Source organism: Poromitra crassiceps, assembly GCF_964638095.1.
Source record: "Poromitra crassiceps genome assembly, chromosome: 1".
NCBI lineage: Eukaryota > Metazoa > Chordata > Actinopteri > Beryciformes > Melamphaidae > Poromitra > Poromitra crassiceps.
The window spans coordinates 79392282-79409872 of record NC_139623.1 but is presented as its reverse complement, the minus strand read 5'-3'; the positions used below and the strand labels follow the sequence as shown (position 1 = coordinate 79409872).

At 43.2% G+C, this 17591-nt stretch overlaps 1 protein-coding gene across 1 annotated transcript in view; it reads left to right on the top strand.

The window, feature by feature from the left end:
* bckdk (branched chain ketoacid dehydrogenase kinase) overlaps window positions 1–17591 on the top strand; it is a 44410-nt gene that overhangs the window by 23413 nt on the left and 3406 nt on the right. Inside the window, exons 9-10 of the mRNA XM_083637181.1 lie at window positions 13599–13688; window positions 17234–17389. Coding sequence (XP_083493307.1) covers window positions 13599–13688; window positions 17234–17389 — 246 coding nt within the window. The remainder of the gene's footprint in view (window positions 1–13598; window positions 13689–17233; window positions 17390–17591) is intronic.

Sequence of the window (17591 nt, the reverse complement as noted above, 5' to 3'; positions counted from 1 at the left end):
TTATTAAAGGATTTTGGATACATGAAACCGTTTTGAAAATATAAATGTCTAAACTTTTGTGTATTTGCTTTTGTTCTTTTCCTGCCCTAAAAGTGTGTGGATCTCAGAAACCATACCCCCCCCCATCACCCAAACTTTCCACACAGGTTCACGACATCACCCACTACTCAGAGTAAAAAAATTACACCAATCCACCAGATGGTGGCGCTATAACAGCCAATTTCATGTTTTTCGGTCAATAACTTCTGAACCACGAGCCGTAGAATCAAAATTCCACGTCTACCGGTTTCCCTGGAGCATCGTGCATCTAACCTACTAGGCCACGCCCATTTCTGTCTGGTAGATTTTCCGCCATTTTGAATTGGATCAAAAACCTACTTTTGCGAGCTCCTCCTAGACCGTTTGGCCAAATCACACAAAACTTTTTCTGGGTCATCTATGGACAACCCCGACCTGAAGTTATTAAAGGATTTTGGATACGTGAAACCGTTTTTAAATGATAAATCTCGAAACTTTTAATGAAACATGCCAACCCTAAATTGCCCACAACTCATTAACCGGTCAATTACAACTACTGCTGCTACTACTGCTACCACTCCCACTACTACCAACACTACTACTACTACTATTACTACTTCTGCTACTACTACTACTACTACTACTGGAAGTTGGAATGTAGCATTTTGGGTGGGGTTAATGTGTTTTGGGGTTCTGCATCTGCTGTAGCATAATACATAGTTGGTTTAGATGTCACACAGTAATGCCCGATCCACAAAGATTTGACACCCACGTTTTAATAAAAACAAGTTTATGCCATAATAAGGTTACATCTGTGCCTTGTCGTTGCTGTGGAAGGATGGTGTAGGGGTAGAGTAGCAGACACCAAAGCTGGAGGTCCTGGGTTCAAACCATGACCAGGTAACTGTTTTATTTTTTGAAAATGTAGAATAAAGGTTAATCTGGATATAATTATGTATAAAGCTGCTGAATACACACTGTGTACATAGCAGAATAACTGAATATGCCTATTCATGTAACGTCATATTTCGACGTCATCTTGACATTCCTGTGTAGATGTCTAAATGATCCCCAAATCGGCTGTGATTTGGCCTAGTCCTGGACGTCACTGAAAGATGATATCAGAACATCATGATGTAATTGTGTTTGCTGGGAGTCTTCTTTCAGATATATGAGAGGAAAAACATTCCAATACATTATTGTGTCTTCAGATGGGAAAGGTCCAAAAAGAGAATTCAATCTGAATTATCCTTGTCACTCATGTGCTCATTGTAACAGCACAACCCACACCAATTAGTTCAAACACCTCCATTCAGGGCAGACTTTTAATGTAAAGTGGTGCATTATGTGTGTAATACAAAAATGTCCTTAATGGTAAATGGACTGCATAACAAGCTGCCATGCAGGGTGCTGGCTATAGTCACCAAAAGCAATTTCAGGGATAAAAACAATCAACCTTCTGTAGTGGACGCCACTACGCCCTATGGTTTGATGTGTGTGTGGGAAAGACACAATGACAACTGAAAATTCTGATTTCAGAACACAAAAGCTCCATCATGAGACAAGAACTAACCTCTCCTGTTGCAAAACACGTTCTTGAACACAGCCACGCAATCTCCAGCTAACATTTCCAAGATATTGAAAAAGTTCATGAAACACTGCAAAATAAGGAGGCAACATGTGGGGTTTTAATTACTGTTACTGACTTAAAAGACGGCTTTCCCGTGGGGAATATGAAGATATATTAAATCTCACGCCCCTAAGGAGTTTGAATCCGTTGAAATTTTTGAAATTGGTTGTTCAGAGCCTGAGCAATCAACCATCTTTCACATATTTTTTGGCCTCTCCGACGCGTTTTACGTCAGAGAGGCCAAGTCCGCCTTGCGGAAGACGAGCACCAGTGAACTACAAATGTTGTGGGGGTGTGCTGCCATGGTTCTGCCTCTAGAGGTCCTCCACGCCCCTTCACAGGTCCTGAAGAAAAACAAAAGGCAGCCATCTTTTTTCACCGCATAGCCTAGGCTAGCTAATGTTAGCTCCCCATAGCTCCTTGCAAATAACCATATCTCGGGAACGGAAGCACCTACAGACACGGGACTGGCGGCATTGTCAAATTTTACATCTAGTAGAAGGTGCGTTGAAGTTACGAAATCAACGCTGAGCAATGTACCCTTTTTTACATGAAATAGTTACAACATCAGATGCTCATAACTCCTAGGAAAATGCCTTAAAATGCATGAATTTTTTTTTATGAAGACATCTCCCGACATATATACTACCGTTTAAATTTGGTGCAATTTGGAGGCAAAAAAAAAATTCTTCTTCTTCTACTAATGTTTTTATGTCGAAGCCTTCTTCTTCTTTGAGTTTTATGGCGGTTGGCAAACATATATGTGCATTACCGCCACCTACTGGAGTTTGATATCAGCCAAATGCCTGAGGGGTGGGCGTGGAATCGAAGGCCACGCGAGCCCAGTGCATTGTGGGAACTGTAGGATTTCGGCTCCCCGCACCCGCCCCTCCCCCCTGAACAACCAATTTCAAAAATTTCAACAGATTCAAACTCCTTAGGGGCGTGAGATTTAATATATCTTCATATTCCCCACGGGAAAGCCTTCATTTAACTGTCTGAAGTTGAAAGTTGTTCATCCCAGTGGGGTTTGAACTTTGAGCCGCAATGGTCTTTAGTTAGCATAAGTCATGAGCTTTACCAAGTGAGCTATCCAGACTGTTCTATTTAACTTTGTAGACCATATTATATGTATCTGCAGAGCCAGAGAAGTACTTGTCGTATTAACAGTATGTTCTACCCAAATACCACTTTCTGTCCAGATACTTAAAGGGATATTGTACACAAAAACTGCTTTCTATCCAAGTACTACTTCAAGTCACAAGTACTTATGTGACCACAACACCCTGACTGACCCCAACACCCTTACTGACCACTACACCCTTACTGACCATGCTTGGACCCCGTCATCACCGATTGCGGCTATATTTATTATTATTATTATTATTAGTATTACGCAATATCTTGGAGCACCGATTATCTTATCCATCAGTTAACAACCTTGTGCAGCAGGTATGTACTGTTTTATTGTGATTGCTACATTATTGAAGATATAAGGCCATTTTAACGGAGCCTGCAACGCCTTGGGGTGCTACTTCGAGACTCAGAATGAAGAATGAAGGCTGAGTCTCGCGTTGAGGCTAAATTCCGATAAGATGCTAAAGTTAAGGTGGTGACCAAAAACTGGGTTCTTCTTACCTTCGCCTCTTGAGATAAGAGAGGATGGGCAGTCATTCATTCTCCGCTCTCAAAATGCCCAGGGTGCGGTGGCAGACCTGACTATGCTCAGGCCTTGTTATCAGGCCTGGGAACACTCCCGGAGTCTCAGTTTTTGGCACGAGGCTTCGGCCTGAACTTGGCCGCCTTCCCTCCCTCCATTCATTGGTGAATGTTGGTCTGGAGGAGAGCAGAAGAGGGAGGAGAGGACTACTAATGGCTATTTAGTCAACTGGTTGTTTTGAACTATTGTCTGCACACTAAAGTAAACATTACAGCAGGGGTGGGCAATTAGGGTGCAGAGTGGCCCCCTGACCATTTTCTAATTCACAATGAAAACTAATGTTAAATAAAGTTTGACTAAGCTCCAGCTAAGTGGTCAAATATGGCCATCTGCTCACCGCCCAGGCACTTACAATTATGTACTTAACTAACTTAACCTAACTAACTATCCTGTGTGCACAACATTGTGAGACTAAACTCAAACTGACACCCCAAACACCTACAATCCCCTACAGAAAAAAATATATTAATGTTTGTTTATTAACACATTCACTGCCAACAGTTTATCCAATACAGTAGGTGGCTTCTGCCAATGGGGTTTTTTGAGGATTCTGGCTCATCTTTCAAGAGCCGAGGATTATTTTCTGCTAGGACTTTGTGAACACAAAATATCTCAAAAGAACTAATAGAATGTGTGCTTTCTCTGTCTAAAAGAGTTAGTTTTGATCATGTTCTGTTATGTAGGCATTAGCAGTTGAATACAGCATGGTTTCAGCGTCTGAGAAGGAAAGCTGAGATAAATGCATTTTTGTGAAATTCGATAGAACAGGCAGAACAGTCACTTTAACCATTTATTTTTGGCATCAGTGAGACATCAGACATCTAAACAATAGTTCTGAACAGTAATTTCCTCCAATATAACAGCACCCCGCAAACTCCTCCCTCCGTGGGTGTGTCTCTGGTGGCTCTGCAGCGTGTGTCACAGGCGAGTCTCTGCTGCCTGTCTGTGCTGCCTGGCGGCCGCTCATCGGGCGAGTCTGGATCGGGCTCGCTCGTTTCTGGGGTTTCGGTTGTGAGCTGGGATGAAGCTGCGTGCGATTCTGGGGTTTCTGCTGCGTGTTTCAAAGTGTGTTGCACCCAGAGTCTATTTTTGGAATCCCCCACCGTTGTGCGCCAGCTCCCAGCGCGAAAGCGTTTTCGCCAAACCATTCTCATGAGAATGGTTTCCTCACGCTTTTTCCTGCTGTTTTTGCTCTGCTTTCTCTAGTCTGGAGAGCACTGTCGCCACTTAGTGGGTCGGTGGAATGGGTTGTACACGTTCGGTGGCTCCCATATTTTTATAGGAGATGTAGGGGGCTTTGATCCACGTCCCACCGTCAAAAAAATAAATAAAAAAAATTGACGAGTTAACTCGTCGACGGCAGTCAACCGTTGGTTTCTGTTTGACGAGTTAACTCGTCAACGGCAGTGAACGTGTTAACTCATTGAGTGCCAGCCACTTTTGGAAAACGGATGCTCCCAGTGCCAGCCCTTTCAGAGCGTTTTCAGTGATAACTCAAGACCCACAGAATATTGTGTGATATTACTATGTAAACACGGAACATGCCCAAAGAACGATGAGACTCTCTTGTATCATCAGCAAAAAAAAGTTTATTGATATAATTTTCCGTTCTTTAGTTATCAGCCGGAGAAGATAGGTTGATTTCACCAAAAACAGACGTTTCAAACTAGAAGCTGAGATAATGAGCCTTTTGTGAAATGAAGCATTTCAAGCAAATCACTGACTCTGAAGCTAATATTTTCTGACCTGAAACATCTGAACAGTAATTTCCTTCAATAAAACAGCACCCCCACCCCCCTCAACTGCAAACTCCTCCTCCGTGGGAGTGTCTCTGGTGGCTCTGCTCGCTCTGCTGCGTGTGTCAGGCGAGTCTCTGCTGCCTGCGGATCCACGTTCGGATGGCGGCCGCTCGTCGGGGGAGTCTGGATCGGGCTCGCTGAGTTCGTCTGACGTTTCTGGGGTTTCGGTTGTGAGCTGGGATGAAGCTGCGTCCGATTCTGGGCTTTCTGCTGCGCGTTTCAAAGTGCGCTGCACCCAGAGTCTATTTTCGGAGCGCTCCGCCGTTGTGCGCCGGCTCCCAGCGCGACACCGAAAAGCCAAACCATTCTCATGAGAATGGTTTGGCTTTGGTTTTCTTTTCTGGCGGCTAATCGTGTGGAGAAACTATGGCAGCAGAGACAGAGGGGCTCAGTTGTGGGAGCGGATTGGCTGCTGTTCGCAGCTAACGTTAGCTCCAGCCAGAGCAATCTGTGCCACTCTGGCTCCAGCATGCATCGGTTTCCGTTTCATCACGCCTTTTTCTGCTGTTTTTCCTCACCTTTCTCAAATCTGGAGAGCACTGTCGCCACCTAATGGGTCCGTAAAATAGCTTATATACACCTTCAAAATCCCCCATACTTTCACAGGAGATGCATCAGGCTTTGATCCACCTCCCACCGTCAAAAAACGCAATTGACTTAGACGTCATTGGCACTCTACGTTACTATTTGAATTGACGTCTTTAGACGTCATTGGCACTCAATGAGTTAACTGGCCCCTGGCCTCCTGTCATTTTGCAAAAGTGGCCCTTGGGCAAAGCAAGTTGAGTATCCCTGCTCTAGGGAAACACCACTTCCGGGAACCCCCATCCTGTGTAAGTAGGGTTCCCAGAGTAAAACCTGGCCATTTCCACCACTGCTTATGGATGAGCATCATCTGCTGCATGCCATCGAGAACCGTCGGTCGGATCGACTTCAAACTTTGGGAGTGTGCCCTATTGTGCAGTGCAGTGCCCTATTTTCATGCAATTGGGAATAGTGCCACCTACTGGCAACACAAATAGTGCTTTATCTCGATAGCCATTCATCTGATTGACTTCAAACGTAAAAGTCGGGGAGTGCGCTTAGGGGGACTCAACGGAGTGCAGGGAGCTGAATTCCGTGCAATCTGGCATAGCGCAACCTACTGGCAACTAGGGCATTCACGACTAGTGAATTTTACTAGTCGACTAGTCGTCCCTAAAGGTAGTCGACTAGTCTGAGTTTTTTTCTCCCCCCCAATAAAAATGCTCAACTCACGTCAAAAGGTCTCAAAAACAACCAGGCAGCAGGGCTATTGAGATGCATGCATAACTAGCTAATGTAGTAGACCTTTTCTGACCAAGCTTGATTACCAAAGCATTTGGCAATCAAATGGCATAAATTAGTATAAAACGGCATGGCTGATGGCTCTTTTCTCTAAGGTTATACTTTTATAATCCAGATAGGCCGAGGCTTCACACGCTAACGTTTTTGTTGTTTTTCCACTTTTAATTTGAAGACTAAAAAGGGAAATGGTACGTGTGAAATGATAGAATTGACAGACCAGTGTCAATTCAATGTACTATCACACCATTTCCCTTTTCGGCCTTCAAATTAAAAGTGTGAAACCCAGCTAACAAAAACGTTGCATTATTCACAAACAAATGGGTAACGTTACTTAAGTAATGACAGCTAGTCATTTAATAAAGCATGGTTAAAACGAACTCCACTTACACTTGAAGGTCTGCCATGCTGCTATCCTGCTGGCTGTGTAGTCCTGCTTTGGGCCGCGAGGAGAGGTTTTCCTAAATTAACGTTAGTTAGCAACCTAGCCTGGGCCGCTGTCCACATACAGTCCGGTAGGATGCTTCCTAGTATCCATCAAAAGTGACTTTCCTGACACCGTACAAACAACTGGCTGCACTAAAATGAAGTAATGGTTTATGCTATTGAGTATTCTAAAATAAAAACGAAAAGAAAGTGATGTGAGCTTTGTTATTGTTGCACTGATGGAGTTCGGTGCCGCATTTCATGCAATTTGGACTTATTCCAGGACTGTCTATATGTCTGTGCTTTGCGTATCTCCAGAACCGTTTGTCGGATCGACTTCAAACTTGCGCTTAGGGGGACCTGACAGTGCAGTGTGTGTGCGGTGGAAAAGCACCCACGGGGTGGTGCATGGGGGAACGGGCACTGCACTAGTGTCCGATAAATCAATACCAAGTTCCCCCCTGCCACTCTTCTCTAATCCTCTCAGTAGAGGCCATGGTGCAATTGTCAGACATACAAACCTAGAGATGAGATGCTTGGAGTGAGGGGGGCTCAGCAAAACATAAAAAAAGCATGTTCATTTGGGAGCACTTCTTCAGAGGTTTTATTTGGACAAGTTTCTTTGCGCTGCATGTCCACCCTTAGATTAACTCTTATGTACAATATGCATCATATCTGCTTTACTAAACACTACATGTCTCTTAGCAATTAATTTCCCGGTGTTCTTTTTGTTGCTCTTCCCATCTACTTTTTCACAACTTTCATTAGCTGTGTTCAATCAGGAATAGTCTGGCTTTGCCAACTTTGCTTCTTTATTTTGGTTTTTTAATTGGTCTTGAATGAAATTTGGAATGGCCTTTAGTCCAGCCCATTTAAGAGAGATAGAGAGGCACACAATTCTTTAAAGGGTTTTGACAATTTTAACACGTTCACTGCCAATGCCGAGTTGACTCGTCCAAAAAAATCCAACGGTTGACTGCCATTGACGAGTCAAGTCGTCAAAAAAAAAAAAAATTGACGGTGGGACGTGGATCAACGCCCCCCACGTCTCCTATAAAAATATGGGAGCCACCGAAGGTGTACAACCCATTCCACCGACCCACTAAGTGGCGACAGTGCTCTCCAGACTAGAAAAAGCCGAGCCAAAACTGCAGGGGAACGCGCGAGGAAACCATTCTCATACTGTAAAATGGATTGGCGAAAACGCTTTCGCTTTAGCGCATTATCGCGCTGGGAGCTGGCGGTGGGGGATTGCAAATTTGCATAATAGATTATGCGTGCAACACACTTTGAAACACCGGCAGAAAGCTGAGCTCACAACCGAAACGACTCATGCAGACTCGCCCAAAGAGCAGCCGCCAGCAGCCAGGCAGCACAGACAGGCAGAGTCTCGCTTGTGACAAACGCTGCAAAGCCACCAGAGACACACCCACGGAGGGAGGAGTTTGAAGGAGAGGGGGGTTTCCTGCTGCTATGGAGGAAATTACTGTTCAAAACTATTGTTTAGATGTCTGACGTCTTACGCCAAAAATAAATGGTTAAAGTGACTGTTCTATCGAATTTCACAAAAAGCCATTTATCTCAGCATAAATTTTCAGACGCTGAAACCATGCTGTATTCTACTGCTAATGCCTACATAACTACTAACTCTACAAACTAACTCTTTTAGACAGAGAAAGCACACATTCTATTAGTTCTTTTGAGATAATTTGTGTTCACAAAATCTTAGCAGAAAAGAATCCTCGGCTCTTGAAAGATGAGCCAGAATCCTCAAAAAAAAACTTGGCAGAACCTACCTACAGTATTGAAAAAACGGCTGGCAGTGAATGTGTTAAGACATTTTAAGGTAATTACAAAGCTTCATTTACACAAGCCTATTATCTCTCTACTGTTGACAAAATGTTATATTTTAAGTCGCTTTGGATAAAAGCGTCTGCCAAATGACGTATTGTTAATGTAATGTAATCTCGCTATTTAGAGATTGCATTTATTCCATATGAAGTGGTGAAGATTGATTACACTGCTGGGAACTGAAAACTGCAGGTATGGCCATCGCCTGTATGTTTGCAAATGTTATCCAAGTATGGTCTACATAAGTCTTGTAATGAAGGGGGGTACGGTGGTGCAGTGGTAAGCGCTGTCGCTTCACAGCTCGAAGGTCCTGGGTTCGATTCCCACCTGGGACGCTGTGAATGCTGAAGGAATGCTTGCCCGTCCGCATGTCCTCGAGTGCCCACCGCCCGGGTGGGGTCATCAAAAGGGCTAGCCTAGGTAAACCCAGCCCCCACGTGACCTGCTCTCTCAGTTCCCAGTCACTAGCGTCTAGACTCCGGGCCATTCAAATCGATTTCTGGGGCGATTGAAAGACCCGCGCAGACCCGCAGCCAATGAGTGACGGCATGACTGCCAACATCAGTCCTGCCGTGATCGGCCAATCAGAGAGTGCGTCTTTGTCAATGACGTGTAACAGCTGCAGCGGCTTAGCACTACCTAGCCGTTAGCATTTGGCCTCTCTAAAGCATAGCTCCCGAGCTAGCTACTAGCTGGCTAGCTATATGGCTATGCAACTACGTGAGGAAATTCAAGTGAAAACAGCTGTTGAGGTTGAGGTCTGTTGATCAAAATAACACCTAGCGTTATCGAAATCGGATTTTAGCGGACCATACAAGCCGGGGCTTCAGAGCTGATCACCTGGACACATTTTATGGCGAAATTATCTGATAAACTTGTCTGTGCTGCTCTGTGGTGATCAGCTAATGTCTTCATAGCATTGTGATTATGATTTAATGCATTATGGAAGATAAACGCTGGTTTAACATAATTAAAATAATTCCCTACCAAACATGTAAAGTGACGCTTCTGGGCAGTAGAGCATTTTGGCATAACATTATGTAATGTGACATGAGATCCCCACATTTCAATAAATATAACGTTTTTGCACATTTGAATGCTGCTGGTCGTTTGTTTAATGCTGTATATATTGGATATTTAAAGCTGATACACAACACAATTGTGTTGAGGTAATTCTGCAAAGCTCAGTTAAAAATATGACATGTAACACTTGACACAATCAAATCTAACTTATTCACAGCAATACACAGTCCAGTAGTACAGTGGGCTAATTGTTTGAATTATATCGAAATATATTTGCATGGTGTAGCATGTAATGCAGATAATGTAGCTAGATACTCTGACACAGAAAGGCAGACAAGCTAGCAGCAGAGATCTTGTCACACTGATTCCAGATAAACTCCTCTGTCTAGCCAGCTATACAATATTACTGTAGCCTACATATTACCACAAGCTAAATGCAGCATATGCCAATGTAAGGCTGGGTAGCATTAGCTAACGTCATCCAGGCTATACAGTAATAGGCTATTATAAAGTTTTCTCTCTCCTGCTGCAGGTAGGATGATGCACATAAATATCGCCTACATTATGTAAAGTCATTGCATAAATGTGTTTTTATTGTAAAACTTAAATGTGAAGTAGAGCCAATTTATTGGAGCGGACATCACAGTAGGAGATGCCGGTAGAAGCGCGTTACGCTGTCACTTACCTAAATCACGTTAAATCGACGAGGGGTATATATAGACCCAGGATTACATATATGTTTCACATAGGGTGGTGTTTTCATTTGATGTTTTATTTGGTCCAATATTGAAATGTTATACAATTGCAGGTTGTGTTACCATTACACAAAATTGAGATCTACCTTCATATCTATTTCGGCTCATTTGGTTGCTATTTAGTAGCGAAATACAGTAGCACAATGCATGCTGGGAGGAAGTAAACAACAACAAACCATAACAAACGCATCACAGAATGAAGCCTAAGCTGGTAAGTCTGTTAAGATAATGTTTAGCGAATATAATTCATAATCGTTTTAATAATAATAATAATAATTCTAGGCAATGAAGACAAAACCCAAGACTGTGTTACAGTAGGCTAAGTGTATCTTGTCCTATAATTGACTAGACAGAGGTTGAAGTACAAGAGATAACATTTATTACAAAAGTTTACATCATCTGCAGATCACCAGATTTGTTGTAATTGTGAACACAAAGGGAGCCAAGACATGGTTTTCAAATATAACACAATGTACAACTTTTATTCAAAGACAGGATAGAAAAATATAGGTCACTTGTATTCACTTCAGACAAGACACTACGTTAAAGTCTGAAATTTACCTAGATTTGCTATAAGAATTGACATTTCAGCTTGTCACCTGATGTCATTATTAATGGACAGTACAGTAGTAAAGATTTTGAAAATTTTGATTAATCAATCCAAGTCAGAAACAACATGTGCTGTGAGCCTTTTAGAATTCAAAAACCTTACTTCCAACAATTAACTAGCCTGCACTAACTACTGCACAGTATCGTGTACAAATATTGAATGCAACAGTCTCGTTCTGGAGCGAACCCCTCAGCTGAATTCACGTTGGAATATGATATCAAGGCTTGATAGATTTGATTGTACTCATACAGCAGTGTGGAGCTTAACATCTAGCTAGGTTGCATCTGGAATATGATCTGGATTATGTATAATATACAGTATAACACTACGCTCACTATGTCATGACATTCACGTTAACGCTATAGCCTCCAAAAATCTACTGTAGCTAGCTAGCGTCAGCTACATCTGTAACCACGCTGAAATGCGAGTGCATTAACGTTATTTCTAGCTAGGTCAAACACACCTTACCGTTATGAGTGTGGCCGTTTTTGATTAACATTAAGTCCACGATCATTTCCGGGCTGCAGCAGAGTCGAGCCCCGGAGGCAGCCTGGAGCGTGCGCGATGCACTGCTGCCTGCCCGACACCCTGCATGAGCTTGATTTGTTTTGAAGGTTTTGTCTGGTACTATTCAATATGATTTATGCAGATAAGACAGCGTGTCCCTGATAACTAGATCATATCACTGTATAGATGATGACTGTTCTTCACAGCCACAAATATCTCTCCAGATCTGCGGCCATCTGCAGCAGGGATCGAGGTTTGGGTCCGTGTAGACAGTTGTCCTGTTCCTCTTTCATTCCCTGACCACCGTCACAGGAGTCATTGGCAGAGGCGATGTTCTCTCTTCTTGGAAGCTCTAATAATATAAAACGTAGCAGTTACTGTATGTTACACGTGGCTAACGTTAGCTAGCTTCTGACATGTTTTTCTAGAATTCATTAGATCGTAAAATGCTCCCGTAATCTAGCTAACGTTACCACAGCCGATGAGGAAAAGTCAGTCATTTATCGAATGTCTTTCTTACCAAACACAATTACGCTAGTTTCTGAGATAATATATAGTGTGGCATATACCTGTGAATAACATATTCTTACCTGGAAATCACACATCGATCCGTAGGCCAGCTCTGAGTCTGTTTACATTTCGGGCGGAGGGGCTGCATGGTTGTAGCCATTGCGTGCTAGCAGTACTGAAATGAAAAGTGTTAGCTCCCGTGCTAACAACAAAGGTCGCAGAGTGATGACGCCATCTGTTGCACTGCGCATGTGCTCTGTGTGCTAAGCTGGTTGGCTGATGGAGTGGTCTATCAAAGGAGGTACACCCGCCCCTCCCCGACGGCAGAAACCGGTTTGAATGGCTCATTCTCCAGACCATAGTGACTGAGAACAGGTCTGAGAGCAGGTCACGTGGGGGATGGGTTTACCCAGGCTACAAAAGGGCCTTTCTGTGTGGAGTTTGCATGTTCTCCCCGTGCCTCCCGGGGGCTTCCTTCATATAGGAACCCCTTCACCAAAACATGCAATATCCTGGTTGCTGATGTGGTGCCTCCTCTGGTCGTGAAGGGCGCCTGTTCAGAGGGAGGGGAACTCGTTTGAATAGCGTGATCCTCCCACGTGCTATGTCCTACCGGTGAAGCTTCCCCTGTCAGGTGAAAAGGTGAAGCTTCTCCTGTCAGGTGAAAAGAAGCGGCTGGCTAACTGCCCATGTCTCGGAGGAAGCATGGAGCCAGTTTTCGGCTCTCCCCAGATCGGCAGAGGGTGGAGCAGCAACCAGGATAAATATAAATTAGCACTAATGGGGGATAAAAATGGGATAAAAAAAAAAAAAGTTTTGTAATGAAAATGGCAGTGCATTGTCTTATTGTGAGCTTGTGTAAGGCATGGGAGAGGTGCTGCAGGTGAGCTAGAGGAGATTTCTTATGAGGAAGTGAGACATGAACGTTCTGTCAAACTTTAAACAGAGTTGTTTGTCATGGATGGATTACCACACAAAACAAGTGAACAACAGTGCAATGTGTCTTAGGTGCACTCAATTATGGCCATCAAAACAAATGAGTTTGGATGGAATTTATTGAAATAATTTAAAGCCAGTATAACTAAGTTATGGTTTACCATTCTAAACTAGCTGTAGGCAATTTAATGCAAAACACACAATGAAAAAGGGCAACATTTTGAGCGATAAGACTAGAAGAAAATGATGAAAAATGCACTCTTCTCTCTACTCAAGTAAAATAATTTATTAGTTTGTGAACACATCTTGGCTTCATGCTTTCATCAGGATGTAGACACTGCATAAGAACGGTTCATCTATGTACATTATATCCAGAAGGGAAGTTCAGGAACATCCACATACATAAGACTGCACGACAGAGACTGTCCCGTTTTACTGGTGCCACAATGACCATTGACTCTCCATGACCTCTACCTTTTTGTCCCTTCAGGGCCACCATGGAGAGCCACTTGGACACACCGTACAATGTCCCCGACGTGGTCGTCACCATTGCCAATAACGACACAGACTTTGTCATCCGGTGAGTGGCTAATGTCACAGTTCCATCACCACTGGTTCAGCAGAAGATTTGATTTGAACCGCTGTGGTGTTTCTCGAATGAAGTGTTATCACAATGTGAGTGAAAAAAATCTACTCTCCTGAATTTTGTGGAGATTTTCCCACACTTCTGAAAATGCCTGATTTTTGTGGGAATTTTTCCACACTTCTGCAAATGCTATATTTTTCAAGACCACATTTACATTTTTCAATGTTGGAAATAGCCAAATATTTCATTCATGCCAGATTACAAACCAAGTTGCATGCATAATCAATGACTCCCGTGCAGTGTTGGGGGTTACTGTAATCACATTACTTTTGTCGGTAACGAGTAGTGTAAGGCACTACTGTCCCTAAGTTCAGTAAGCACATTACAGTTACTAATCAAACGCTTAACTCGTTACTTGCGTACTAGCAAGATAAGTATATAAAGAAAAAAATCTCCATTTTAATAGCAGATCCTGTGTCTCATCAGACGGGGATGGGTCACTTAACTGCACAGCAGAATCACCCATGGTGCCAATATTTCAACTTTGTATTAGCATGCAGAACAGCACTATTAGTCGACACATAACTTTGCAAGAAATCATTTTAACCTCCAAAACACATTGACAAACAAACAATTGACACAAAAACACAGTACCCCAGGGCATGCTGGGAACTCTGTCCACTTTCCTCTTCCACAGGTTAAATTTCCCAGAAGGCTTTGCTTAACTTTTTACACTCTGTTTTACAATTAAATCAGGCTAAAAAGTGTTAGATAGAAATAATAATATTTATTTTAACACAACATGCAATTCTGGAATAGCCTATCTGAATATTTGACAAAATGAAATGAAATGTAAACCATAAGAGAAACCCACATACAGCGATGGGGTCTGTAAATACCCCTCTCAAATACGTCGTCTTATAATGAAGTGGGTGCAGACAGTGCGGATTGCAATCTGCCAAAAAGCGCACCGTCTTCTACAACAACTTTTGAGGGGTGGAGACATGCACATTACTTCGTATTTGTTGCGCGGAAGGACAAGAATGTGACACTGCAAATGTTGCCCTGGACAGAAGCAGTGGAAACATGCTAACACAAAGCTGGTTGCAGAGCCAAGCTGAGTCGCCTGCCTCGTCCCCAAGCAAGCAGCAAAAGCTTGCTTTTCACAAGGTAACATCAAAATCAGAGATGGACAGGCTTGTTGCCTCCTTGTACATGGTAGAGGAAATGTTGCCAGTTTCAACAGTAGAATGAAATTGCCATTTTTCAGAAACTTATTGAGCAAAATACAGATGGCAGGGAACGGACAGCCACCATCAGCAACCTACCTTATTACAATAGAAATTTGTGTTAATATATTGGCATATATGTAAGGTTTAATGTTGTATTGTTAACAAATTATGTGACAATGCATCTCAGGCGATGTTACTTTCTCCAGGGAGTAATCAAGTAAGGCATTACTTTTTTTGAAAGTAATATGTAATGTGTAATACATTACTTTTTTGAGTAACGGACCCCAACTCTGCTCCCGTGTCGTATTTTCCTGCCTGGCATATTCACTAGGGATGCTAGCTCGTTTCAACACCTGAATAACCGGAACTCAAAGCTGAGGTTATTGGCCACGCCCCTTTATGCTAATTGTACTGACCGCCGAGGACGGCTTCACACATAGGCATTTTGTAAAATAAAAAAATATTATTATTAATATAATTGATCGTTAATTTTCCCGAATTTCGATTATGGAAATTGATTCAAAATGCCCATCCCTAGTAGCAACGAACTAGCGGCTAGTGCTGCTGTTGTTATTGTTTCAAAGCGGCGCAGGCATTTGAGATCCACAGATTCGACACGGAGAGAGCGGAAAGGAAATCCATATCCATATCCATCCGGCACCGACTGAAATGGTCGGCACCAATGGGAGAGCTAGGTCCACCAGGCTGCTTCTAGCTCAGTCAGACTAACCTCTGGGCTACTTACCGTCCAAGTTGCCCACCTATTATTTCTACCAGCTGAGCCCACCCTAATATTATATACGGTACCCTAATAATATAGCAGGCTAAAACCGGCCCTGCCGACCGCTCTATCCGGTGCTTCCTGTGCTTACAGTCCGACCAGCAACGGCACTGCAAAAGAAACATGGCGCTAACAGACGAGTTGTTTGAGTTCTTCCATATTGAAAACCTCTTCAGCGCCTTTGTTTGAGGCACTTGTTAGAACAGCGAGATGTTTTGGGTTTTTCGGTCCAGCGCTCGCCATGTTGGGGTTTCCATGGGACCTTATTTACTTACACACAGCAGTTTACATTTTGTTGTTTTCATTTTGATTGAGTAAAGCGCAGCATGCTTCCAACTCAAGGGCCTGCCCCCTAGGAGGGCTATTATCCATCCATGCAGGCAGATTTTCATGCAAATTGAAAATCTGTCTTGAGAGATTATCACAAATGAGACAGTTTGCTCGTCACAATTTCACAACTCACAAGTAGGGCTGCTCGATAAATCCATTTTGAATCGTAATCGAATTAATTAGTTAGGACGATGTTAAAAACGCGAAAATTGTAAAATCGATTTACACTTCAACTAGGGTAATTACGTTATGGCGGGGCGGCTCTCTCTCATGTACGCATGCTGCTACTTGTCCATTCTCCCCGCTGTAAAGTCTCTCTAGAGGCTGTGATACTGGCTACTAAAGACAGCAGCGCAATGGACTTATTTCAACACCTCCGACCAAAAAGCACAGAGTGAGCACTGAGCGCAGCTTGTTGCACTGCGGGCTGTAGCCTACAAGATAACGATTGCCACAACACACTCACACGAACACAGACGTTATCACCGGACGATGAAACGTTGCCTTTACAGTTCACATAATAACAAAACAACACGTGAGGCCACCGAGCACTGATAGATTGGCTGTATTCATGGCTGTAAGTTAGCAGCCTCAGCTGACTCACCTGTCCCTGTGTGTCTGAATTTCCCCCTAACTGCTATCGTAGTTCCCCGCATACCTGTTGTGACTTTGTGTTATTGTAGTACAGATATAACTCTGAGCACGGGTGGTCGCTTAAACACTTCTAATATAATTATGTCACGGAGGCACACGCAAATCCACCAGTGTCAAGTGACTGCAGGTTAGCAAGCAACAGCCAGGAAGTTAGGCATAGCAGCGGCAAGCTAAAACAGAGTAAAGCGTAAATTGTCACTTATGGAAAAAAAAGGGGGAAAAAGAGCTCTGCAGGGCAACAAATGTTTAGATAAGTATAATAGTATAAAAATTCGAGTTTTGAGAGAAGAAATCGTCAATTTTAGTTTTAGGCAAAATCGAACAGCCCTACTCACAAGCTCTCCATCCAAATGATATGATCTGCACTTTGTCATGACATTTTAAGTTGCTGTTTACATTCTAGCAAGCCAATGCCATTGTTGGAAAGATCTGTGACTCAAAAATAATATACTTATTGAATTTTTATTGTCCCATCTCTAGTGTTCACCACTCATGATGAGGTCACTCAGCTCACCATTTTGTTGTTTGTTTGTTTTTGTTAGGATTTCAGACCGTGGCGGTGGCATCCCTCACAATATAATAGACAAGGTGATGAACTACCACTTCAGCACGGCCGAGGAAAGCGCGCAGGACCCCCGCATGAGCAACCTCCTAAACAACATTACCAACAGCGGCCCCCAGTCTGGTCCTATGCATGGGTAAGAGAGCTCGCATTTACCTGCTGTTGCTGCCATCCCTCAGTCCTACACAGCACTTCCACTACACTGCGCCTACACTATAGCCACTTCTAAACATGAAGTCTGGACCATGGCCGGTTAGTCAGGGCAGGATATCTGCCGGTTCTACCATTCTAGACATGAGGGATCTTTGTTTCTAAACATGTGGAAGAAATGCTCCGTT